The sequence below is a fragment of the Patiria miniata genome, unplaced genomic scaffold, assembly GCF_015706575.1.
Source record: "Patiria miniata isolate m_02_andy unplaced genomic scaffold, ASM1570657v1 HiC_scaffold_9, whole genome shotgun sequence".
NCBI lineage: Eukaryota > Metazoa > Echinodermata > Asteroidea > Valvatida > Asterinidae > Patiria > Patiria miniata.
Window position 1 is genome coordinate 23,595,034 of NW_024037076.1, and position 27,044 is coordinate 23,622,077.

Consider the following 27,044-nt stretch of genomic DNA (forward strand, 5'->3'; position numbering starts at 1 on the left):
ACACGGTACATTCTTAGAGTCTTAGAGAGATATCTGTTGCATCCGTTTTGGTCAATACGATCACGAAGTTCATGTGAAATTTGTACATCAATATAGTGATTCTTCATATCATTGGGTCCAACTTGTCCGTTGTTGAAGCAGATCATTGCCAGAGTAAAGATCCGTGTTGAATGGACCGTTATACGTTACAGCATTTGTCGGAAACCAAAAGTGAGAATCGAACGAGGACGGAGTCTTAACGGGACATGCAGTAGACTACACGGTGAGTGCTATATACAAACCTAAAAACTTTAATGCCTGGCTTATTTTAAACGCACTCAACTATATTTTAGCACACTAGATTGGGGGGGGGGGATATATAGTATCCACTTGCCTTCATAATGTTAGTGGTAAGTCATCACGAATCTGTTGGAAAACACGAATGAGGGAATAAAAAGCAATTCCAATTTTGTTAAGCAATATTCTTGCTAACAAGTATTAAGTATCCTCATGCGCGTACAAATAAAAACCATGTGTCGTCTACTTCTATATCAAATGTTTTGTTTTCAAAATGATTTGAAAATGAAATTGCAAATAAAAATGTTTCTCAGAGAGATGTGAATACAAAAAACTCCTCATTCTCATAATGTCAAGGCTTATATTATACAAGCTGATTTACCAGATCATAGATCGGGTAGGGCGTAGTGTTGGGGATGAAAATGTGGGGAGCTAAATGTAAATGGGGGATATAGTTGGGGAGACATGCAGTTATAGAAAAGCAATTTCTGTGGTGTGATCTGAGGCAATTTCTGACCACCATGGGCGTCGCGAGGGGGGGGGGGGGGCAAGGGGGGGCACTTGCCCCCCCCCCCCCAAAAAAAAAAAAAAAAAAAAACAAAAAAAAAAAAAAGGAAGAAAAAAAAGAAAAAAAAAAAAAGAAGCGCGAAGACAAAGTGGTGTAAATTTAATGAGTGGGGGGGGGGCAAAATGTCCCTGCCCCCCTCTAAAACTGATAAATCGAGAATGTGTTGAGAAATACAAGCATTTTTTGGCAAAAAAAATTTTTGCCCCCCTCTAGAAAATATCCTGGCGACGCCCATGCTGACCACTAAAACCAATTTGAGCAAAATATCATCTTGTAAAGTTTTGAGTTTGGAGTAATTGAATCAGCTAGGCCTACATGTATTCTGAGCAATAGAATCATTATAGTAGGCTACAATTTTTATTCGGGGAAGAAAAAGTGGGGGGGGGGACCAAACAATGTCCCCCGCTTTAAAATGTGGGGATGGGGTGGGAGTTCCCTCTGTCCCCCGTCGATTTACGCACATGATAATTATGTACATGGCAACTGTCTGTAAATGTTCCCGTTGGTCTGTTTAATTGGCATTTTGTGAGGCAGTCGCATCATTGGGAAACGTAGTGAAAGGTTACTGTAGTACACAGGCGAAGGCTGATTGTACAGTTTTGACAATAAATCATAATACAATAAAATGTGAAGGTGTCATTTTGAAATGAAAATGTTGAGTGTTACCATAAAATTACAAACGGTCTGAATCATGGAGGAAGGTCATAATTAAGTTTCAGTATTGGACTCTTCAACAAACGTAAACTTGAACTTCTTACAATTTGCGAGTCATTCAACTTTTATTCAAGTTGGTTCAACCACCTATATAAGAGCAAGTTTTACTCGGCCTCCGAGAAATGTTTGCTCCTAAAAGGATCCGAGACCGCGGTCTCCCGCGACGCCAAAATGGCTCCACGTCCGTGGAAAAATGTGGAGGGTGTCTTCCGCCGGGTCGGATGACACTTTTTCGTCGATTTTTTTGCGACTGCGTTTAAGATCGCGATATTTGAAGCAATGCATCGATCCTTCGTTGATCCCAAACAGGCCCCCGAAGTTATCAACGCGACACTGAATTATACGTGGCGGGCAGCGAACTCACAACGCTCAGCCTTGGTGGAAGCATGGAGCTATAAACACATGATGGAAGCAACAGAGCACTATATCACGTCACATGCTTGTGCTTCAAATAGCGAGCACCGTAGACCCATGTTGATATACGAAATTACTTCCTGGGCGTTAAATTGAACAATTACTGAAAAGTAAACTGGCGAAAACGATTTCCGTTAGAATCTGCTGGTAGTCGATTATGATAATGGTTCGTGTGCCCATGATGTCAAAATATTATCAGTTTTGCATTCGCTTCTCGAATGTATGCAGTTGAAGCGACAATATTTTAGTCATAATCCGAAAAATTATTAACCGACACAATTAGTTTCCAAATACCTGCACATTTAAACAATTATAATGTCACCAAAAAAAAGTATGTGAAGTTATTTCATTTTGCATGCCGTCATTATAAAAAAAATAATGGGATAAGGATATAAAAGAAAGCATTCAAATTAAAAAAAATCGTTTTGTAATGCCAGGGTGGTCCCACACCAAAGTTTGGATATTCGTTCATTGCCGCTACATAATCAAAGAGCTACTGATCTCACATGTCAAACAATTCTCGTAGGTAATGAAATATTCGCGTTTGGTTGGGTCTACGGTGCTCGCTATTTAGTCGTGAAAATTGGAAAATATTAACAGTTATGGAAAAGGCAAGGAAATCCACATCATGTAAAGGTTGTTTTGAATAGGCTGCTTTGGATGAAACGACGGAATAACGATAATTAATTACAGTTTCTTTTGAAAGGTTAACAAATAGTAAGTCCAACAATATCAATATACCAAACAACTGTTTCCCACAACATTTTGTTAAATGTCATTGCCATATTTTAGTCCTGGAAAATCGTCGAAAACTCATAGAACTTGGTGTTCAGATGTTTGTACAAACGTCCTTGTAGAAGAAATTGCAACTGCAGCTTAATTAATGATGACTCCATAAGATGCAAAAATGACAGTGTGTATTACACTTGAGAGTTTTTCAGATGTTTCTGGTTTTCCAGATTTTTGATAGCCGTTTCTTAGGATTCCTGATTGCCGCGGGAGCCCGCGGTCTCGGATCCTTTCATGAGCAAACATCGTCTCGGAGGCCCCCTCTCTTATATATATAGATAATGCCTATTTTTCTCCTTACAATATTTCCATGATGTTTTTACTTTCTTTTCACAGGTCTGTTTCTGAATGTTATGGACGAGACATTACATTTTCACGAGATTTCTTCGTGAAACTTCTTTGCATCACGAGAGTTTACGAGATAAATTCTGCAACTGTCAAGCTCCAGATATGGCCCTATCTTGCACAAAACTAGAATTCGTCCTACTACTGACTGTGTGTATATACGGCGCCAAGGTCGTGTTGGTTTTCATGTACGTGGGTGAGCTCTCACCGAAAGGGGGCGCTCTCGACGGACAAGTTTATAGACCCGATGCAGCGATATCGAGGTTGAACCTGGAACGCATGCGGAGGCACGAGGACACTGGGAACGAGGTCGTGAAATCTCAAAATGGCGAGAAATTTAAACGTGAAGAGACTGTAATTACTGACAAGGCGCAAAAACAAAATGGTGGCTCAAAATCCAAAGCTGACAGTGATGGAGGAAAATCTTCACCAGACACTAAGATTGAAAAAGACCAAGCCGGAATATTACCTGGCAGTGCTGTCGCGGTTCCAATCCAACCACCATCAAACGCCGAGGACAGTAGAGGAATAAATGGCGCCTTTTTTGACGAAGTACTCGCGTCTAGTTTTGACCATAGCAACGAGAAGTGCCAGGATGTGTTCATGGTTGCTCTGATCAACTCCCAACCGAATGATCAAGATTTCAGAATGGCCGTCCGCGAGACTTGGGCCGACACCGCTATGTCGCATCAGCTGGGTGTTTTGACCATGTTCGTTCTCGGTTCCCCTAGTGACGATTCCTTGAAATCGAGTGTCTTCCAAGAAAATGAGAGACATGACGATATCCTGATGGGGAACTTCAGAGAGAATATCAAGAACTCGACGCTCAAGCTGCTGCTGGGTTTAAACTGGGTGACGTCACGGTGCTCCTCAGCAAAATTTGTCTTTGCCGGTGACGATCACATGTTCGTCATTTACGAGCGTCTCGTGAGGGATTTACGAGCGTTGAAAAGTGAGGAATCGATACCGACGTGGAGAGGCAGGATATCACCGGGATCGAGACCAGTGCGAGACCGAAAGAGTCGATACTACGTTTCCGAAAAGCAATACCCGGGGAAACGATACCCAGATTTCTGCACTTCGGAAGCTGGCTTTGTCTTAAGTATTGATGCTGCCAAGAACATCTTCTCATTCTCGTGGGATGAACCGGTTATTCCCTTGCCAGATGTATTCACTGGCGTGCTGGCCAAGAAAGCTGGTATTCGAATAACCGACGACGAATCGTTCACATTCGGGAATTTGGCAAAGAACGTTTGTGAAGTGAGCAAAGTAGCCACAACACGAGGTTTGCAATCGGTGGATCACCTGACCGCCATCTGGAAGAACGCCACTGATCCAAAGTTTCGTCGGAACTGCCCTGAGCCGGATCTTAACCTCGTCCTCGGGAGTCACACGAACAATCTGCCGTACGTGGAAAGAACGCTGCAACTGCGCTTGGATCACCCGGGGGCGTGCTACGATAGCAATGGGCACAAGGAGGACATCTTCCTCCTCGTTCTCATCAGTACGCTCCCGAGGCACTTCGAGCTGCGTCGTGCAATCAGAGAAACCTGGGGCGAGCAGAGTCAGATACTAGGCGAAAATCTGAGGTTGTTATTTGTCATGGGTCACACCCAGACAGACATTGACCTTATCCAAAAACAGGTCAAACAGGAAGATGACGAATTTGGTGACATCATTCAGGCCGACTTCGCCGAGTCCTTCCACAACTTGACTCTCAAAGTCGTCATGGGTCTGAAATGGGTGACAGAGAACTGCCGACATGCCACCTACATGTACAAAGGCGACGACGACATGTTTGTCAACTTCAAGAACATCATCTCCTACTTGCGAGAAAACCGCGTCCAGGGCTCGGCACTCACGAGATTCTTCCTCGGCAGCGTTCTGTACCGCAGCGTTCGAGTGACGCGCTCGAACTCCAAATACTACGTGCCCGACATACTCTACAGTGGGCGTTACTTTCCGCCGTACTGTTCAGGGGGAGGCTACGTCATCTCCAGTGACGTCATCCCAGAGATGTACCACAAATCCTTGGAGACTGCCTTCATTCCTATCGACGATGCTTACCAGGGAATCTTAGCCAGTAAGATCGGGCTGAAACCCACCGCACATAAAGGGTTTAAGAATTGGGGAGCTAAGACCGACGGCTGTTCACTGCGTGACGTCATGGTCGTACATGGATTCAAGAGCCCGGATGCTCTGCAGGCAGTATGGAAGAACTACACCATGCCGGCCGAGGATTGTAGTGATGACGTGATGTAACGTCATGATCATATGCAAATTTTGTTGAATTATGCTTTCAATCAATTTTAAGGACTGAGATACCAATAGCCACTCTTCACAGTATTGATGATTACTGAAGTGGCTCCTATATAGGGAAATGTTTATCCATCAAGTCTACTCTTTTTTGTAACTATTCAAAGTTTTGTGCTGACAATATATTATTCAGTGTGCTAATAATTATATTATTGTTACTTTTGACTTTTGGTAATCTTTTGCGTTTGTTCGTGGGTTTTAGCTAGAGCGAAGCAATGATGCAAAGGAAAATACTGAAATTGGCCAGGGTATATGGTCAACCTTAACCAGCCAAAGGCGGAAGTTTAACAGTACTTAAAAGAGGAGACGTGCAGATATGCGACTAATTTTCAATTAGTAGAACGAAAATGTCTCAGCTTTTTCATCAGAGGGCTGTAACTTAAATTTCCTGGTTCGTTTGACTGCAGATTGTAATTAACTTCTTAGAAATAATTAAAAGTTTTTAATACAGAATTTGCTTACTTACAGCGTAAATAAAGAAATTTGAATTGTTTGTAGTATAAACCAAATTTACGATTCTTGGATTTCTCAATAATGGATTAACTTCGTTTTCGTCAGAACATTTCCTTCAGAATAAGTTTGGAACGGGGATTTGCTGAATTGTATGTAACCGTTTCAAAATTGGAGCCTATATGCGCTATTTTTAATCGCTGTTGTGAATGATTGCGATTGCTGTTCAATTTTTTTATGGTGACCAAAGAAATAATCTTCAACTTTTACTGCCCAAAAGTTAATGCAAATACATGTGCTAAAAATAAAGAGTACTTTCCAATGATGAAATAAGGAAACTCGCTGTGTACACTACAAAATACCTTGTTTTATTTCGCACCGAAGAAAAAAAAAACAGAGGGCACATGTTTTCGTCGTTTTTTCTTTTTCATTAGCACCCATCAACTTGTCAAAATTCAATAAATAATAATTAAAAAAAAATCATTTCATACATTCCTCTGAACTGACAAAGCTACGATCATTGCTAATGCCTCTACAGATCCCGATATTGCAACTTGTGTCCCGCCCTCTACAGTCGACTATTTGTCAGTCTCACGGACCAGAAATAAACATTTCCTCTGTCTTTTTTTTTGACCCGTTCATTCAACCTTCGCTGGGTTTTTTTCTATTCCTAGTATCGAAACAAAACTATAGTTCTATTTTTCTATAACAGTTTTATTAAGCTGGTTTGGTTTCCATAAGAAAGGTCATGTTTTGACATACGAAAAAAGTTATATTCTAACGGTAAGTCTGACATATCCTGGTCTATCATTTGCCTTCAAAATCCCACTTGAGAACATCGGATTCGTCTGTTAGACCAAATAAAGCCAGTTCTTACGTAACAAGCGATTTTATTTATTAATCAAAAAATTGCGTTCGAATAAGATAATTTTAGAACCATTAATGTCTTCAGGCTGACGAAACTGTTTGTTGCACATGTTTGGCCTGCTGTGAAAACTTGTTGCTAGTTTGACCACAATTGCACTGATTCTGATTTATTTATTTTTTCAAACGGACTCTGAAAGAATCCAAGATGGCGTCATTTGTGACCATGACAACGGCGATGAATATGCATACCGGTGAGGTATTATTATTATAGTCTGGTGAACACATTGCTGCTGTGCGTTTAAAGAGTTTAGAAGCATTTGCGGTGCACGATGCTGGGGCCAGACTCGTCGTACTCCTGCTTGCTGATCCACATCTGCTGGAAGGTGGACAGAGAGGCAAGGATGGAGCCACCGATCCATACGGAGTACTTCCTCTCTGGGGGAGCGATGATCTTGATCTTCATGGTGGGTGGGGCCAGGGCTTGGATCTCCTTCTGCATACGGTCGGCAATACCTGGGTACATTGAGGTGCCGCCAGACAGCACGGTGTTGGCGTACAGATCCTTACGGATGTCGATGTCACACTTCATGATGCTGTTGTAGGTGGTCTCGTGGATGCCAGCAGATTCCATTCCTGGGGTGAAAATTATAGAAAGTGATAGCATCTAAGACATTGACTCGCGGTTGACTTGTGAGTTTATTCGTGATGTGAGTTGTCATGGACTTGTAATTAGCCGTGTGATTTGACATGTATTAACTCGTGATTTGACTTGAGATTTGACATGTAATTGACTCGTAAGTGACTTGACTGACTTGTGATTTGATTCGTGACTGACCTGAGCTGTGATTTCACTTGCGATGTGATCTGATTTTTCATTGAATTTTGATAGACTTGTTATTGACTTGTTATTGACTAGTGACCTCAAGTTGACTTGTGATTTGACTTGTGATTTGACTTGTGATTGACTTGTGATTGACTTGTGATTTGACTTGTGATTTGACTTGTGATGGATTCGATCATAGTTCTTATGAATTACCGCTTCTTACCAATGAAGGCGGGTTGGAAGAGGGTCTCGGGGCACCTGAAGCGCTCGTTGCCGATGGTGATGACCTGACCGTCGGGGAGCTCGTAGCTCTTCTCCAGGGAGGAGCTGGAGGATGCGGTCTGCATCTCCTGCTCGAAGTCCAAGGCGCAGTAGCAAAGCTTCTCCTTGATGTCACGAACGATTTCACGCTCGGCTGTAGGGGGAAACCATCGAGTATTTAGCCTTTACATCCTTCAAAACTCTTCTTTTCTTTAATTCACGCTTTACAAAAGTTGGGTCACAACCAATATGTACATCACACGATATTTTTGGCTTCTAACATTGTCATTTTTTATTTGCAAAACGTAGCTGCTATGCAGTTTTTGTGTGCAAACCTTGGCCATTATTTGATAACATTGTGCTGGTAAACTAAGCTATATAGTTTCTCCCTGAAATTGGTCCGGTTGTTACTGGATCAACTTACCGGTGGTGGTGAAAGAGTAGCCACGCTCTGTGAGGATCTTCATCAGGTAGTCAGTCAAGTCACGGCCGGCCAAGTCCAGACGGAGGATGGCGTGGGGCAGGGCGTAACCCTCGTAGATGGGCACAGTGTGGGACACACCATCACCGGTATCGAAGACAATTCCTAAGGAAAATAGAACAATCGTAAGTTTTCGTACTGTGAAGTTTTTCTAATATAATTATTTTACACTTTCGTAATTTTGCGCGCAGATGACTTGAGTGTGGAAATATATATAACTGCAATGTAGCGAAGAAAACTTGAGCACAATGAAATAAACGGTATACATGTACATGTATACTCAAAATAATGGTTTAGGGGGACCGATTTTTCTCGTCTTATTCTTGCAGAAACAAGTGAATTTCTATGGTTTCATCTACAGAAAGGGAATAATTTTTGACCAAAAAAATGAAAATTTAAATTATTTACCGGTGGTACGACCAGAGGCGTACAGGGAGAGTACAGCCTGGATGGCGACGTACATGGCGGGTGAGTTGAAGGTCTCGAACATGATCTGTCAAAATAATGAGAACAACAATTATCATCACCCATTCACTAACAAAATAGGCTATTTTGCAATGTGAAATTTAAACATGTTTCTTGAAAACACCTTGACTATTTTCTCAGTTACCTGTGTCATCTTTTCCCTGTTGGCCTTGGGGTTCAGGGGGGCTTCAGTCAGCAGCACGGGGTGCTCCTCTGGGGCCACACGCAGCTCGTTGTAGAAGGTATGATGCCAGATCTTCTCCATATCGTCCCAGTTAGTGACGATACCGTGCTCGATGGGGTACTTCAGGGTCAGGATACCTCTCTTGCTCTGGGCCTCGTCTCCTACGTAGCTGTCCTTCTGTCCCATGCCCACCATGACACCCTACAATCAGACAATCAAATCAAAAGATTCCAAATATTAAAAACCACACATACGAACTCATTAAAATTTCAATGGCAATATTTCATTATGATTCCTCATAATTATATGAAACAAAGAGGCACGTCAAACATAAAGTCAAAAGTCCATCAACTAGAATGAACTCTGTTTCTAAGCACCATCAGTTGCCTAGCAACGATGCCACATCTAAGTCGATACAGTACAGTTGCTCATCACGTGATCGACGATAATTCAGTAATAATTATGATCAGCTTTATTTTGAAACAATTGATTCTTCTTCTAAAACCAGAAGCGTTTATAAGGTCAATTTATGTGAAAGCATCTTTGGTCCTCAATACAATTAGATTTATAGGATTTTTATAAACATTAATTGAGTAATACATGTATACAAAATGGCAGCTTAGTCAGTGCGCCCTCAAGATAATTTCCAATGAGGATGCAAGTTTAGAGGCGGGGATTTGAGGTGCGAGGTTTTACCTGGTGGCGTGGTCTTCCTACGATGGAGGGGAAGACGGCCCTTGGGGCGTCATCTCCGGCGAATCCGGCCTTGCACATGCCGGAGCCATTGTCTACAACCAGGGCGGCAACATCCTCATCACACATGATGAATGATTGGCTGGTTTCCTCGTTACGTCACACAAAAACCTGCGCAAAGAGAGGAATAAAATGACCAAGTTACGCACTTTCAAATCACAGTTGTATTACTGCCATGGCCTTGACTGAAATCGGTGAAGGACATTGAAGTGTGTGTTTGGGGGAACCATGCACAAAATGATGATGATGATACGAGGGACTGAGAAACACTACAGAGTCCACATCGTGTCGAGGGATTCGAACCAAGGACATCAGAAGTGAAGGTAAGTAAAGAACCTCTGTGCCAACTAACTGCCGCGTTTTATTTCATCTGCTGTGATGAACATTTCATTTTGGAAGTGTCCACGCGGACGACCAAGTTGGGATGCACATGCACGTTTCGTCAAAAGACAACACTGACACATCCACGGTAACAGCAGCACATAACCTTCATAGCAGTGCAAAGTACTAATGTAAAGAAGATTTGAAGACATGTGCTTTTATTTACTTGTTGACCGAAAATCAACAATTAAAAACCCCGAAAATTATTTCTGAACTTTAGCCTAATAAAAAGATGCTGGCCTACATTCCTCAAGAGTAGATGTAATCCTATAATATCATCGGATATTAATCGGTACAAACCAAAAATTATGCCATCCTAAATGCTGTGAAATTGCTCCTCTTGGGATCATGTCGCTACCAAAATACATCACAGCAAGAACCCCATTTCTACACGGGTAATATATCTCCATATTAATGGGCGAATTCGTCCCATTCCGATACGACCTCAAAAACACTGCCGCATTCCACGCGCAATGCGGATGGCCATTTTTGGTATGTACAGGCATGCGGTCAAAAATACCAGAAGAACGCGCTCTCCCATTGGTCGTCAGTGACCGAGTGACAGGGGTCGTGATTGGTTAAAGCTTTTGGGAGTGATTAACATACATTGGCGGGTAATATGAATGAGTAGTGTGGTATGAATAGAATCGAATAATTTTGGAGGAATTTCCTTATATAGAATCGTCTGAATATGGCTGGAATGTTTAACCATGAACTTCTTTTTAAAAAGAATGTTGTCTTTTACTCTATCTATAGGACTGGCATTGTAAATTGATCAGAACAGCCCCAGATAAATATATTCAATAATGATAAAAAGTATTCGCACAAATTATTGTCAACTTGGAGTGTTGTGAGCCTTATCTCTTCATTTCTTGAAATCTGTATCACATTCTGTAACTGTTTTGTGATTTTCAATTTAATTGACACTCGTACCAAATAGCACTTATACACAGTAAAATCGCAGTGCATAATTATTAAGAACAACATCGTATATATTCAAGCACAGTTCAAATGATGTTTGGGTGAAGGAGACGAAGCAAATGATCATGTAGTCTTGTTCCAAGACTGTAGTTCTTTTTTAATTCCCCTAAGCTACACAGCCGGTCCGTGACAAGAGTGGTCGCCATCAACAAGATGAATCATATCCAGTCTTGGCAATATTGGCAGCGCTACCCAGGAAATTCCCAGCATACGCGCTCTGTACTCAAGCTAACGCATGCGCATTAGAGACCTCCAGCGCTGCAGCAACTTAACCACGTTTGTCACTTGACTGGCTGCAAATTAGGGGAATAAAAAATTCTAATCCAAGTTTGATTCAAGACTAATGATCCTGCAACATTGAGGACCAATCCATTGACATTTTTCAAATGTGTGTGTTGAGCTAAAAGGTCAACACAAGATGAACACATTTTGCTTTAGAATGGTAAGTGCCGACCACATTCTATGAGGATATCTCATCACATTTTAAACCATCATAAGATATTCCTTTGGCAATTTGAAATTGAGTATAAAGTGAAAAATATTTGAACTAATTTAGAATGACGAAACTATTACAGAACTGTTTATGATTTCATCCATAGGCATTGTCGGTATTTCAATAGTTAGAACAACTACATCTGTACTGACTCTAATCGGAGGATAATTAAACCCGATTGGAATTTATGACAAGTTGACTTTAGTAATGAGGATGATACTAAGACAAGATAAGTTTGCGGTAGCACCATGTGAATAAATCTCTTTTGTGAGTATGTGTGGTTCTGAAAAGGATGATACTGTTCAACTGAATCCATCTGCGTTTATCATACACCGCTGAACACCAGAGAAGAAAAAAACAACAGACTACAAACCTTAAATCGTTTAGTGTTAAAGTCCCTACTAAAAAAATCTAATTATGACTGTTGAATGGTTCATAAGAAAGCTACTTCCAAAGAAATACGAAGTGGAATATCATAGAACTCCGCTTTATAACTTGAACCATTCCTATACAATAAATTATAATACCACTCGAGTATAACGAAGCGCTGGTATATAGCCAGTAAGCCGATGCGATGATATTGGCAGTTCAAATGCCGGGTGGTAAACATCGATACCTGAACAACACGATCCTATATATTCCAGCAAGCCATGAAGACTGTTGGAAATTCAATGGCCTATGATTCCTATCAATGAATCTAAGTTCGACCAAACTAAAGAAGAGAAATGTTCAGAGACTTACCGATTAAGCAGACAGCTCTGTAGTGTATCCCGCGTAGGAGTGAGTGAATGTCCCTCGAACACCTCGTCTTTATACCCACAAGGAGATCCAAAACTACTCGTAAGAAATCACCACTGATAACTTTATAAGGTAAGAAATCGGCCCTCTTCGGTGAAAATATATGCTTCTGATTTGCGTATAGTCGTTCTGATTGGTTGCCAGGAATGTGATCGATGAATATTCAAATTCATGCAAAACTTGGACGCCCATTTTTATGTTTTTACTTGCATTATAAAGTCAGTGCATGGCGTGGTGGAAGTGAAAACGCACTATGTTAGGTAGCGCGCTCGCGCGCTGAGTTGTCCCCGCCAAATAAGGCACTGTGGTCCGTCCGTATGATAATGCGGAGCGTGTCGATGGGGAGTTGGTGGCCCGAGGAATTTGCTACGCGGCCCCATGCACTTAGCCCTCGTTGTGCGGTGACTCCCACTTCGCTTGTCCACAACCGTGATGGACCCTAATTGGCAGATGTGACCAATAATTGCGAAGGGGTGATGTCATGAAAGTATTCCAAGTAAATCTGAGGCTAAATGTTTTTATACCGTTAAACTTATCTTGACACTATTTTCCCGCAATTATGTAGCCACATTTTCCTTTAACCCCTTAAAAAATGTTTTCTTTGTTTTTATGCTCATGTGTATTAGCATATTTTTTTAGTATCTGAAAATGTCAGCCTTTTTTCAGGTAAACTTGAGTCTCCTCAAAATTTAACAACCCATTATTTTTGTTCATTGCTTCATGGCCTTTCTGTCTTTACTTTCAGGAAAGAGAGTCGTTATACTTACACTGATAAAACTCGTTTACAAAAACTTGGAATTTGATGTGACCTGTCTTTTATCAACCAATGAATCATATCGTAATCTTACAAAACTTTATCAAACTTACAAAACATGAAAACATATTCCGTGCCATTAAAATAACATATTTTCATAAATAATACAAAACCAGAAGCAGCAGGATAATCTTATGCACATTCCCGCCTCGCTGACAGACTACCAGTTGACAGCTAAGCCATATTTGAACCGCTAATCACTGTGACAAGACAAGGGCACCTGGGAAGCCCGTGAAGCCGTCCGATTACCTTTTAAGGCAAAAGTGGGAGGAGCAAAAAGAAATGACTGCGATATACTTGTCCTAGTTATGCGACTTCTGAATTGCATTCATATCGGATGAAGTACTTGAAATCATAGTGCAAAGCTCCGGTATAGAGAAGAGGATAGTTTCTAGGGATGCAGAATAATCTAGGGAACAAACAATAATGTGTAAATATAAATAAAAATATTCCGATTTGTTGGTGATTGAAAAAAAAATTAAATATATATAAATTATAAGAAATATAATAGGAAGTATTTTGAACAGCAGATTGGTAGGAAGATGAAAGACGAGCGCGAGTCGTTTTATGAAATCTACGGCCGCTTAAAAAAAAAAAATACAGTCACCAGATAAAATGATCTCGGCTGCACCCTCGCATCTATACTGACCCCCACCCTAAGAATCTCTCATGGCCTCCAGGAGACAAGAATTTTTTTTTTGTATGAAAACTCGAAACAGGCGCAGTACACGGTACACCCATTATCCAAATAGACGATCATTAATAATTGAATTCATATTTGCTGATATAATGACCTGTGTTCCCAGTTCAACGTCTGAAAATTACTCTTTTGAAGTGAGGTATTGCAGTGTTACTTGATTAAATCGCGGCATTTTATAAAAACACAGGGGTTTGTCAGGCCATAGACTTAGATTCTCAACGTATACTGTTTAAAAGTTGAATAAAACCAAGGATAAAGTTATAAAAGATTGGCAAACAATAATAACACGGTCCTTACTACTTACTGTTTATTTTTTTATGCATACCTGGAGGCGCTTGTAGCTTCAGATTTTTTCATCTAATTGTTTTCCTCTTAATCATCCGAATATCCAATCAGCAGGCATTACCCCCAGCTGAAAGATGCGTCGTCATAGCAACGCTCCTCCTATATAGGAGGCGTATTTGCATCATGCATGCCATACCGTATATGGCGTCTCCATGAGACCACGGGGTGGCGTCTCAGGCATTGATGCGGACAGGGCCTGGATGGGGACCTTCCCGTAATGGACGGGGAACCATGCGATAATGATCTCGGCGACAGAAATGAAAATATCTCTCTGAAATTATCACTGAACACTGCGAACAAGAAGTGAGTTTGGCTGGACGGTAAAAAAAAAACCAACAGAAGAAGGAATACTTGAACCGATTTTCCTATCCCAGCAATTCTGTCTAATTTAATATTATTATTCGGACGAAGGTTACTTGTAGGAGCTTCAATTCTGAGGGTTTTTTTTTACTGAAATGTTTGCTTTTGACAAGTCATATCAGCCTGTTAGAATTAGGAAGTATGTCTCCGAAAAAATTGGACCAAAATGTGTGGGACGGGGGGGGGGGGGCCTCACGAAAACAGACATTATGCTACAGCAATGCTGACCGCCGATAGGCAAAATGTTGTTTTTAGAGTGTAGCGTTAAACCTACGTTTGCAAATCCAGCCATACTTGAGAAACAGTTCAACATTCGTGGACAAGCAAAAAGCAGTCCTTTGGGTTTGGAAGGGTTGAGGCAGGTGGACAGGGGTGGGTGCTCAGATATTCGAGAGCTCGGATGGGAAAATTTTTTTGAAAATCTTAATCAAGTTTAAAAGAAAATTCTAACATATCTCGCGGTTGTCTGATCCTAAAATTGGACCATGACAGAATATAGTTTAAGAGACATTTCGCCGAATGCCCGAGTCAGTCGTTCTTCATGTCTAACAAACTTTTCATCAAATTAAATCAAATCAAATCAAATCATGCATCAATATCATCATCAATTATAATATACATCATCGAACCTATGCCCCCTCCCATTAAGGAACACGCCCACACCAATTTGGCTCCAATATCTTCACCGTATAAATTAATCATTGACCATACACTGTGTGCTTATCGTGGCCACACTATTGAATGGGGGTCACCTGTACACAAGGTGTGCCCGTCTCATTTACATGTGTAAACTGGGCCCATTGTTGGTTGTGTAATAGGTATTGTTGCATAGATCCTACGAGGTCACGTATTGAGCATGCAGGATGGCGCTAATCTTCACAGTCAACCCACGTACGAAGCATTGCTAAAAATTACATTTAAATGTAGTTTCCTCAAGATGTGTTCCGTGATGTTCCCTTTGGGTTATTGTGTAAAGACAGCATGGTGATGAAGAATTCAATGTAGCCAGCCACATGGGTAAGTAAGCCTACTCGGGCACATTTTTTTTAATTTCAGATATTAAACAAAACTTGGTTTTTGCACTTGCAGTGTATGCACTGAGCCCTGCCACTGTCAGACCATAGAGCAAGATTCCTTGCTCAATGGTTAGACCATGGAGGAATAACATGGGGGGGGGGTTGATGTCCCCACTTTTCTTAGAGTAGGCCCCATGTTAGAATTTGATTCAGCAAAGTTCCTGGAAAAAAACAGGGAGAGTAATTTCAGTTCACAGAAAATGCAATTCAGTGCACACTACTCATAAACTTTGTTAAGGACTAGACTATGCATACAAGAAACACGACCTAGATTACATTGGGGATGGTGGGGGATAGAGCGTTTGATCTTATTGATGTGGTCTAGATAAGTGTACTCTACAAGTGATTTGCTATTATTTATCTTTCTGTCATCTTCAGGTGTAGACCGGCAACGCCCCCGGCCCCCCATTAAGCATTTGGAAGAAAACAGATGTTGCAAATAACACTTAAACAATAAAAGAGTGCAAGAAAAAAAGGAAAAGACTATTTCATGTTGTGGTCGTTGGTAATGGGTTATCAGCTGCTCTTTTCTGTACAAATCTGACAGATCCTCAGGTTACTGATGTGTAACTATGGGCAACAACCTCCAGATGTGCCTCTGACAACTGTTCATGCTTGGGGAGCACATGGACATCAGACATATCCCTCGATCAGACAACTAACAGTGAACTCAACCGTTGAGGGCGCCAGATCGAGATGGCTTTTCCACACGATCTCAGCGCCTTCATGGCGGTCATTTTGATTCTTGGAGCATCGCGCGTGTTACTGTCACTCGTCTATCTGGATGAACGGTTGCTCACCGTTGCGCAACAACCGTACACTGTACCCACCAAACCACCGTTGGTCAAAAGGCACGAGGTTGAAAGGCGCGTTGCCGCCCAATCGGACCAATCGGGAGAGGACAGTGGGCACGCCTTCAAGGACCTACTTCAGAAATTCAAAGGCGACGAAGGTGTCGCTCTCCCGCCAAAAGAAACTGACATGGAACTCGAGATAGACGTGGACAAGTCTGCCGAAGTTCCAAACCACTTTGCAGAGGCGAAGATTTCAGAATTCAAAACGCGGTTGTCGAGGTTGAAAAGTACCAAGCTTCACGACGAACTGAAGTTTTGGACGGCGGGGTCCGGCAAAGCGTGCCCGAATTTCGGACAGGATTTGTACCTCTTGTCGATCGTAAACACGGAACCTTTGAGGGAAAAGCAGCGCGACGCCATACGCGCGACCTGGGGCGCGCTACGGTCTGCAGACGGTCGGAATATCAAGACCGTCTTTGTGGTTGGACACCAAACGTCCAAAGGAACAGCAGAATCCCTGAGGAAGAGAATTCAGGAGGAGGATGCTAGGTACGGTGACGTCATAGGTGCTGACATCATCGAGCCCAAGCGGCTCACGACTGCTTCAACCATGAGGTTCCTTGCCGCTTTCAAGTGGGTCTTGCTAAACTGCCCTCTCGTGAAATATGTCTTCATCGGACCAGACAATCTCTTCGTGGACCACGTGAACATGGTGAAATACTTGAAACACCTGAAAGATCCCAAAAATCTTTACCTGGGGAGGGTGCGAAAGGACGGCAAACCCCAAAGAGACCGGGACATGAAAGATTTTGTCGATTTTGAAGTCTATAAGCCCGAGAGCTACCCCAAATATTGCGTCGGAGGCGCAGGTTTCGTGGTGTCGTCAAATTTCCTTTTGAACGCGTATCTCAAAAGCGTCGTCATGGCTACCAAGGCCAAAGGTTTCTACCTTGGGGACGTGTATCTCGGCATGATCGCCCTGCATTTGAAAGTCTGGCCCAAGTACGAGCATGCCTTCCTGAAACTTGGTGGAGACGCAGACTATTGCGACCTCCGGGAAACTATAACTCTAGGAGGTTTTGGGTCGGAATCTCTGATGAAATCTGTCTGGAAGAATCACAGCATGGTCGTGCCTCATTGCCATAATCCGATCCCCAATGCCACCGAAATTGAAGAGTGGACCGGCAAAACCAACAACAAACCATACTTTGACAATGTCTTGAAGCTGTTGCACAATCCTAAGAAGACTTGTTGGAAGAATCCAGAGACAAGTCGCGCGCCCTACCTTCTCGGTTTAGTAAGCTCCATGCCAGAACACTTCGAACTGCGTGCGGCGATCCGGCAAACATGGGCAGCACCAGACTACATGGAGCAGACCAACTCAAAAACCCTCTTCATCCTCGGAAAGTCACGTGGTATGTCGGTTGCCACGCAACGAGCCGTGGACGAGGAGGCGCATCTCAACCGCGACATCATCCAGGGTAATTTCTTAGAATCCTTCCACAATCTGACTCTCAAGGTTATCCTGGGTCTAAGATGGGTGTCCAACAACTGTAAAAAAGCAGCGTTCATCTACAAAGGCGACGACGACATGTTGGTTAACTTTGAGCAAATCACAGAACACCTTAGATCGCTCCCCAGCAACCAATCAGAACGGCTGTTCCTCGGTCACATGATGGGGCTCAGCCCCGTTGTCAGGGAGAAGTCCAAATACCAAGTCATCCGCTCTCAGTATCCCTTCAGGTACTTCCTACCTTATTTCTCCGGAGGTGGTTACATCATGTCTGCTGCTGCTGTTCGAGACATGAACAAGATGACTTTGACCACCAAACTCATCCCCATCGATGATGCTTATGCTGGCATCTTAGCATTTCGCCCAGAGAAACCAATCGATCTCAGCGATGCGTCCTCCACGAAGTTCATCACAACAGGGAGTCGCAAAGATGCCTGTTATCTCAGAAATGCTTTCAATATTCACGGATTCAAGAAGACATCGGTCATGAAGGAAACATGGAGGGACTTCAGAGATCCGGACAAACAGTGCGAGGAGCCCAAACAGCGAAAATCCGGTCGGAAACACATTTAATTTCTGATAATTATGTGGAAATCCTACCCTGAATTCATGTTAGTTCTGAACATGATTTTTTCTATTTATGAAGACGAGTAGGGAACATTTTGTGAGAAAGATGATTTACTTCAAAGTTTTTCATAACATTTGCCACATTCCAACTCTTCCAGCATGTAATTTTAAGCACCGAATTCCAGAACGGTTGCATTGGAGTAATTAATTTAAATATGTTCAGTCGTATTAATAATTTTCCAAGCATAATTATTCAAATAATTCCAATGAATGTTTTTAGCAGTTTCAGGGTACCTTTTTACGAAAAAGAACTTGATTTAGAATATCGTTACTTAATTGACGTTTCGCTTTTATTTTCTATTCGTTGTTAAACATAAGCAATTATGAAGATTAAATTTAAGAACACTGAATTTCATGACTTCGAAGAATAAAATTTCGTTCAGTTACAAACTGTACGTTGTCAGACGTTACAGACATAAGTTTATCGAGCGTTACATCAATAATTTGTTTTACATTCTCACAAATACATAAATATATTTATTTACAACAATTTCTGTTGACATCATGGAGATATAATTTACATCTATATCTGTCATTACTGTTTAAAAAAGTAAAGTTTAATTGGTTATTTGTAAAACATGGCAATGTGACATCTGGAATAGATATAGGAATGAAGTCTTCGCTTCTACCAAAATGCTACGATTTCGTAAATCCAAAATGAATTAAATTCGATTTTCATTCCATGAAACTTGAATAATTATAACGGACATTCTCACACAAAAAATACTGGACCACTGAATACAATTCTAGTGATTTCTAAATCTACATAATAAGCAGAATATTCAATATTCTTTGATGATGAGTACATTTTTATTCGATGAGAGATGTTAAGGCTTTTTAATTTTCAAGATTTACAGAAAGGTTTCAGTAAACTTTGGTCTTTCTTTCTCTTTTTCACACAATTTGTTGGGCACTTTCAACTAGAGAGCACTTAGAGAGCGCAAACCTCCGCCAAGGCTAAACAATTCCCTGCCATATTGTCAGTACACCCAAAAGAAATACTCGCATAAATGGTGAAGAATCCTTTAAAAAAATCCTAGATCCAGATCCGGATCACTTCCAAAATCTAATCGATTTGTACTTGTACCAAGGACCACCCCTAAAAACTTTTTTATGCAAATCCGCCCATGACTTTCCGAGTGATCTTGTTAACAGACAAACCAACCAACCAACTAACAAAATCCGATGAAAACATAACCGCCTTGGCGGAGGTAATACATGAAGCATCCAATGTAGAAACAGTAGAACAAGAGGACATGACCAATGAACCATAGACCTTATGACTTGGAAGAGTCTCGGAGGCTGTTCTTTGTTATTTTAATTCAGTAACAATGAGTGCACAAAGGGTTTACTCATGCATATTCAAACCCTACAAAACCACTGCCCTCTGACCCCGCCCTAACGTATAAGGTCTATTTGACAGTGTGTTAGTAAATTGGCCTAGTTTATGAATGAATCATTGCCAAAATTGTTACAACTCACAAATTATCAAATCACTTTTATCGGAAGTGTTCAACTTACGCAAACATGCAGTATCAATTACACAAATGCACATTAATGTTCACTATCACACACAAGTATTGTTAGTACATTGTACATAGAACAATTTTGAATAGCTTTCAAAAAGGATAATTCCCTCAAAACCTTGAATTGGCAGTTTTTATCCGAGAGCAAAAACATCCAAAATTTAGAAAGTTTGAAGACACATAATCGACAGCAATAGATACCATTTTGTGTAAAGAGTTGTAAGCACTCTGTCATTAATAAGATGGAAAAATATATGGCTTTTTTTTTTACAATTTCCTTAAATTAATTGACTTTCTCTCTCCAACGGCAGCACCAAATTGAGGACCGCTAGAAGATTCAACAAAAAGATTACATTTAAATTTTTCAATCACAAAAAAACACTAGGCCATTGAGGTAAATTTCATAAATTTACAGAATTTTCTTGATAACATTTCACAAAGGCCAGGTGCATGTACACAGTTAATCATATTTCAATCAAACACGTCACAGCTGGATATGTCATCAATTTAGATATGAATGTTGAAGATTAAGATTACATCTTTATCATTTTCACAACCAATAGTTACGATAAATGTGACCGTTTATAAGCATTAAGTTGAGGCAAATTTTGTTAGGCATTTCTTTTTAAGGTTGTCACGAACTTCCAATCATTGGGGAAAAATGTCACATGACAATGAGCACAAAATTTGACAGTCAAATTAGAGTCATTCCCATTCGATTCCGAGTTGAACCTTACAAATCAAAAAGGGAAGTCTCTTATTTTCTCTTGGACTTTTTATGTCTAAAATCTGTATTAAAATTTGTACTAAAATATAACAAAAAATACCTTTTGTGATGCCTACAAAATTTGTAACAAAACAGGTGCGAGTCCTTAACTTCTTTAAGTTGGAGCCACTCAAAATGTTTAAAAAGTTTTGCAGTTTTTTTTTTTACAGTTTCTTTCGCAAGGTATGACCTATTTTAAGTAAATTTTTATTCGTCTTTGATAAAGACAACAGTAAAATGATCGTCAGTATCTCAAAAACAAGCAGATCGACAAACTCACCATGGGTGGTAATTCACCACAGTGACCTGACCAACAATTGAACCTAATCACTGTAGTAAGAGCCAAGGAAATAATCAAGTCACCATCTTGACCCTAATCAAATTACCATAAACCAAGGTCACAATGGTGCAAGGCAGGGAAAGTGCACTACACTAAACTGACCTCAAGTGAACCACATTGAATGCACCACCCTAACATTTGGCCACTACATGTATTTCCATCTCCTGAAAATGTCACCACAACAACTCAAAGTAGCTTACCCATGAAGCAAGGTCACAGTGGTGTTAGGTAAGGAAAGAACACTTCGCCAAATTGACCTCAAATCAACCAAATTGAATTCACCACCTTCTTTTTGCCACATCTTTATATTATTTTTATCAACTGAATGAAGAAAACTCCACCACTTTGACCCCGAGTCACTTGCAAGGTCACAGTGGTGAAAGGCAGTTAATCACAGATTGCACCCATATTTCTGTTTATCATTCTTTCTCTTTGGGTTGATGACCACACTTTTCAGACCTGAAACATTTGTCTTTTCAGCGCTCTTCGATCGTCGTGCCGCCAGACACTTGGTTGGCCTCATCTGCTGTCATCGCACAGAAGCAGGTATTGCAGACCAGTTCCTTCTCTGTCAGAGCAGCTGGTGCTAAAAAGAACCCCCAAAACAACATCAAATCAACCAAACGTTTAACAAACAACAAAATAACTGGAGTGGGATTTGAACCTGCTACCTCCAGAATACTGTAATGGTGCTCATAGCATCAGATGTTCAATTTATGGCCTGACGCAGCATCCAATTTGAATATTTCAAATTATCATTAGAGACATATGGTTTGTCAAGGATGAGAAGGCTGTTAAAATCAGAAGTTGCTCGAAAGACGGGCTTTAAGAATATTTCAAATTAACATTAGAGACATCTGGTTTTAGCAAAGATAGGGGAAGATTTTAAACTCACACGTTGCTCCAAAGACGGCCCGGGGAAGTTTTCTGGAGCAGCAACGCTGGCAGAACTGATTGCCACAGGATCGGCAGTACCGCTGATTAAACGGAGAAGACACATAAACCTTGGTGACTGAGAAGTCAATTTGTCATAACTTTCTTCATCAAAATTGTAGGGGTACATGTACATGAGCTTATGCATTGACTCTATGGGCTCCGTGCGCCAATGTAAGAGGGCACCCTTTTACCTAGCAACGACGTCCCATGGGCGGGACAGTTAGCTGGTTGACGCACACCATTCCTTGTGTGTGCCGCACGTACACCAGGGGATTTGTACTATGTACACGCAGTGGTACGGCCGCGCGTCGCGGCAAAATTGCAGTCAGGCAAGATGGTGTCAGTCGGTCACCCCCAACTGTACTTTCTTTGCCGGTGAGGGGGTACTTGTGAACGGAGCGGATACTCACCCTCCGCTTCAAAACAGATGAGAACATCGTTCCGCACAGGAAACAGACTTCAACCGGCAGGCCTGCTGAGTTCAGTTTGAGGGTCGGAAGTTCCGGCGCGGTGGACGAACGATTCCGACTGGCTGCGGCTACTTTGGCATAATTGGGACCAGCCTCGTCCAGGGATTTACTCTTTTGCTGTGGGAATGAGATGGGAACAATACCATGGCTCATGACAAGAAGAGCAACTGGCCAGGTGAAAAATAAAGCTTTGTGGATGAAATTTCGATTTTCAAAGAGAAGGAATTTCTGACGAAACACTACAGGAGTTGATCGAATGTAACAAGACTATGTCATGAAAGCAAGTGCTGGCGTGTACGTTTTTAGTTCAAGTGAACTGAAGAGACATGATAAATGAGAGAACTCAAGTGAAATAGGCAACAACTTTGGGGTCATTTTGCAAATGAAAGAAATTCATTTCTGCTAATTCCAAGCATGTTTTTTGCCTCTAAAGTTATCATGCCCTGATAATGGTCTTCATGTAAGAAATGGAGAGAATGTTAGAAAAAAAAAGTAAAGTCTGTCATGAGCCAATGTGGCCCATCAGGCCGGCATTTATCTCCAGTTCAGTAGCATGAAACGACTGAAAATATTTCTATTTCCCCTGGACGAAATGCTAGTCCATCGTAGGTTACTCCACAGCTAATGCCGGTACCCAATTATACTCCTGGGTGGAGAGAGGCAAGTTGGGATGAAGTGGCTTGCCCAAGGACACAACGTGTGGTCAGCAGCTGGATTCAAACCCCTGACCCTCTGATCATGAGTCACAAACCCTAACCACTAGGCCACAATCCCCACTTGCAGTTTAGTCCATCACAAGTCAAATCACAAGAACAGATTACAAGAAACAGTAAAAGAACAACTTGTGACTTGACTTAAACTGGTCTTGTGATTGACTTGTAATGACTTGAGTACATCTGTGTTAGTAGCGCCGTGAAATAAGCCCCTGCTAAGCCAAAAAGTTCTGCTTACTCCAATGCTTACACCCAACCCTCATTCAAAGTATACCTCTGGTTAGATTATGTGATGTGAAATGGCAATGAGACCTACGCAGAGATGAAGCGGGCGATGCTGAATGTCATGACGGATGGGCAGCTCAGGTAGTGTGGACGGCTTATCTGCGGGTTCCTGCTTGGGCTGAAATGGGTGGAATGTGAGAAAGAAGATGAAAAACTTGACGGAATGCGTTGAATTCCCCCGATTCAGGGAGCCAGACCCACCTTGGACTGTTCAGTCATCGACAGAGGTCGTCGGAGGGTGACATCCGATAAACACCTGGAGTTTTTTGCCTGCTTTATTAGACAAATTGCTTTAATGAAAATATGAATTAAGCGACTTCCTAGCTACCAAGCAAGCAGCAATCTCATATGGAAAGCAAAAATGTAGTTTCCAACTGCCAAAGCTGGAAATAATGTCAATGAATTTTGTTGTTTATTCTACAGAAAGAAAGAGTCAAAATTAGGCACAGTTCTAAAAAAAAAAACTACTTGGAAAAAACATATACTCTTTGGGAAGGAAATACATATGAATAAGAACTTTTTGCACAAAAAGTGTGATGGGGGAATAGTTTTGGGGTCTGAAATTGAACTTTTTGGGGGGAGGCGGGGGGATGGCTTAAACGATGGCACACAATTAAACAGTGTAATGTCTAGTTTCAGCCTCCTCCCCTGGCAGCCTTAATACTTAATGTGCTCATTGGACAAGTGTGCTCAAAGCAAACTCTTCATTTTCTTGTCAGTTACCAAAACTCGACTAGCATCTGTTTCTTCTATGTTGTTGTTGACAGATGAGTCGTCCCTAAGCGCCGAGTTGAAGACCTGTCTCAGGAGTGCCACGAAGTCTGGATTGAAGCAGAGGATGCTGCTGATGGTTGCCATGACGAACCATCGCAACGGCAGTAAACAAAGCAATAGAAGGGCAATGCCACAACCTCCGTAGAATCTACGTAATGATCAGAACAGAATCCACTCGTTACTTGATGCAATTCAACCTGTATAAAGTGGCCACCTAGATACAGATCCAACCTGCACATTGTGGCCAGCTTACCTTGAAAAGCATTATTCAAACTTGAGATGAATGCTCCCACTACTGGGCCCAATTTTACCGCTCTGCTGGCCACATTATTCTTTGTAAAGAACCGTTAATTATAGATATACAAATGTGCACAAAGCACAAGTTCCATGCCAACTTGAGAAATATGTTGAGTTATTGAAAGTTTGGGAACTGTTTTATATACTATTATATATGCCAGTCCATCACAGGTTACTTCCCAGCTAATGCCCATACCAGTTTAGGCTCCTGGGTGGAGAGAGGCAAGTGGTGTGAAGTGGCTTGCCCAAGGACACAACATATGGCGAAGGGAGAGATCATGCAGCTGAACTTGGCCACTCTATTATTCCTTAAGGAAGTTTCATTCAGTTATTGGTCTTACTTACACTGGGGACCACGTTGCATCTTGCCAGCCAAGCACTCCATGTACTCTCTCCACCACGTCGCACGCCATGCTTAGCCAGTCCTGGGCCAGCAGCATCAACTGGCGGTACTCGGCTAAAACCTCACGCCCCCTCTTCTGCTGCTGCTCAATTTCTGCAGAAGTCTGCTCCGTCGATTGGGCGGCGCTCGCAGCAATGTTTGCTGATGAGTTGGACTGTTGGGTCTTGGTTACTGGAGTGCGATATACTTGGAGTTTGAAATTTACAAAGCGTTCACTTCCCGCCACCAGGAATAGGAGCCCAAGGCTACTTGCCAGAATCTGACCTGCGGAGAAAAAAACGAATAACAATTGAAAACTTTAATCAAACTTTAGGTGTTTCACAGCCCTTTACTTTGGGCCCAGATACTTCATGTCTCTGTATCCGAGCCTTACTGACACACACAGTTTTTTCCCTGAAAAGATTAAGGATTAAAGTCTCAGAACAACCTAAATTTCACAGAAATAATATCCACAGTTATATTCCCAACACATTTTTGAAAGAGGAAGGGGTTGGGGGTTGGGTGGGGGCATTAGAGCTTAGGATGTAGAGGCCCATTAAATGGGATAGATGCAATAAAGACTCGGGAACCAGATTTCGAGAAAAAAAATTCAACTTATTTTGGATACATACCTGACTTCATGAAGTAGCAAATGAGGAGTGATGCAATCCAAAATGAAAGAGTGAAAAACGGTGACTCCCATCTAAACAAAACGATGATTAAAAACCAATTAAAATTGAAAACGGATAATTTTTTGTTTCCAATTTATGATAGGCCTTCAACTTTAATAACTCAAAAAATATTTTATTTACCTGAATAGAAAGACAACAATCCTCCACAGAGCCGGAACATACCAGCACAGTTTCTCAAACCTGTGGACGCCATCGACGAGATTACTAACGCTGTATTGCAATGGGCGTGGTCCGGGCGTGGCAGCGCGAGTCGTAGGTCCGTCTCCTGTCCCCATTGTGTCAGGGTTCTTGATGCTGCTGTGACAATTGGCCATTGTCATGCTGCCTTCAGTGGGAAATGGACACTCATCGTGATTGGTTCAATGGAGAGTTGTTAGAATCTGTAGGGATACAAACAACTGGGCTGTGAATAATGGTACTCAAATTGTTTAGCGCTAGTCAAAGAGCGCCTGCAACCGCCCTGCCACTCATCAACTGCCCAAAACCAACCCAGCACTTTATGGTTTTATTGATTAACTCTTTCGCTACGGAATTTAATTTACCTTTTTCGTCCCAACTGGACGTAATTCAAAGCTGAAAATTCCGCCGAGCGTCGATGTGGGCGCCGCCATCTTTGAATGTATCTCCGTAAACAAACTGCTCACAATAACAAAAAACGCACCCCAGCCAGACGGAGAGCCGCTGGCAGCGGCTCGAACTAGGGTCAGAGGTTATATGATATAAATTATGTAGATATGGCCCACGTCATGGGGACACCCTGTTTATTCATAGCGACGCAACCGAGCCGCTGCCAGCGGCTCTCCGTACGACCTGTACAATTTGTATGAGCCGCCGTCAGCGGCTCGCCGTAGCGAAAGAGTTAATGGAGAAGTAAATACAATGTAATACAATTTATATACAAGTGCTAAAGGGTTAATCTCAACATATTTCCCGTGTTCTTGATAACCTTTCACCTCCAGACTTTTCCCCCGTCCCACCCGCCCCGCCCCTTTCTAAGTTCTTTTTCCAAATCCCGGTTTAATTCCGGCTGCGAAAACCACCGCCGATCGTATCAACAGAGGATTGAATTGAACTCTCAAACCCATTAAGGTATCCACCATAACATGATGCCACGATAATGTCATGTTATCCTGGCGTAAACAAAGTCAAGATGATCGAGTCACTTACACTCTGTTGCCGAAATTCAGTACGATCTCGCCATGTAAACAAACATGAATGGAATAAATTACCGATTTCGTAGTAGGACGCCCTCATTCGTCAAGGTGTGTCTTGCAA

At 41.8% G+C, this 27,044-nt stretch overlaps 4 protein-coding genes across 7 annotated transcripts; 2 read left to right on the plus strand and 2 right to left on the minus strand.

Moving 5' to 3' along the window:
• LOC119720706 lies at positions 1-5,931 on the plus strand. The gene is made up of 2 exons (XM_038190513.1): positions 1-262; positions 3,098-5,931. The coding sequence occupies exon 2, from the start codon at positions 3,110-3,112 to the stop codon at positions 5,366-5,368; it is 2,259 nt and encodes a 752-aa protein (XP_038046441.1). The 5' UTR covers positions 1-262; positions 3,098-3,109; the 3' UTR covers positions 5,369-5,931.
• Positions 5,932-6,219: 288 nt separating this feature from the next.
• LOC119720708 (actin, muscle) lies at positions 6,220-12,407 on the minus strand. Its single transcript, XM_038190515.1, has 7 exons — positions 12,303-12,407; positions 9,650-9,817; positions 8,915-9,154; positions 8,713-8,797; positions 8,248-8,409; positions 7,786-7,977; positions 6,220-7,372 (listed from the first exon to the last, which is right to left on the minus strand). Exons 2-7 carry the CDS (start codon positions 9,773-9,775, stop codon positions 7,047-7,049), a joined length of 1,131 nt encoding a protein of 376 aa, XP_038046443.1. The 5' UTR covers positions 9,776-9,817; positions 12,303-12,407; the 3' UTR covers positions 6,220-7,046.
• A 3,001-nt stretch (positions 12,408-15,408) lies between these two features.
• On the plus strand, positions 15,409-19,010 carry LOC119720085. 2 transcript variants are annotated; one of them, XM_038189613.1, is made up of 2 exons: positions 15,409-15,595; positions 16,033-19,010. In XM_038189613.1, the coding sequence occupies exon 2, from the start codon at positions 16,351-16,353 to the stop codon at positions 18,532-18,534; it is 2,184 nt and encodes a 727-aa protein (XP_038045541.1). In that variant the 5' UTR covers positions 15,409-15,595; positions 16,033-16,350; the 3' UTR covers positions 18,535-19,010. The 2 variants fall into 2 exon arrangements, with proteins under 2 accessions (XP_038045541.1, XP_038045540.1); XM_038189612.1 differs by having other exon boundaries at positions 16,202-19,010.
• On the minus strand, positions 18,861-27,025 carry LOC119720087 (protrudin-like). 3 transcript variants are annotated; one of them, XM_038189615.1, is made up of 9 exons: positions 26,937-27,025; positions 25,890-26,149; positions 25,710-25,780; positions 25,041-25,362; positions 24,348-24,546; positions 23,656-23,742; positions 22,567-22,743; positions 22,116-22,197; positions 18,861-21,806 (listed from the first exon to the last, which is right to left on the minus strand). In XM_038189615.1, the coding sequence occupies exons 2-9, from the start codon at positions 26,087-26,089 to the stop codon at positions 21,697-21,699; spliced, it is 1,248 nt and encodes a 415-aa protein (XP_038045543.1). In that variant the 5' UTR covers positions 26,090-26,149; positions 26,937-27,025; the 3' UTR covers positions 18,861-21,696. The 3 variants fall into 3 exon arrangements, with proteins under 3 accessions (XP_038045543.1, XP_038045545.1, XP_038045544.1); XM_038189617.1 differs by lacking the exon at positions 23,656-23,742 and adding an exon at positions 23,826-23,894; XM_038189616.1 differs by lacking the exon at positions 23,656-23,742 and adding an exon at positions 23,826-23,897.
• Between the last annotated feature and the right edge of the window lie 19 nt (positions 27,026-27,044).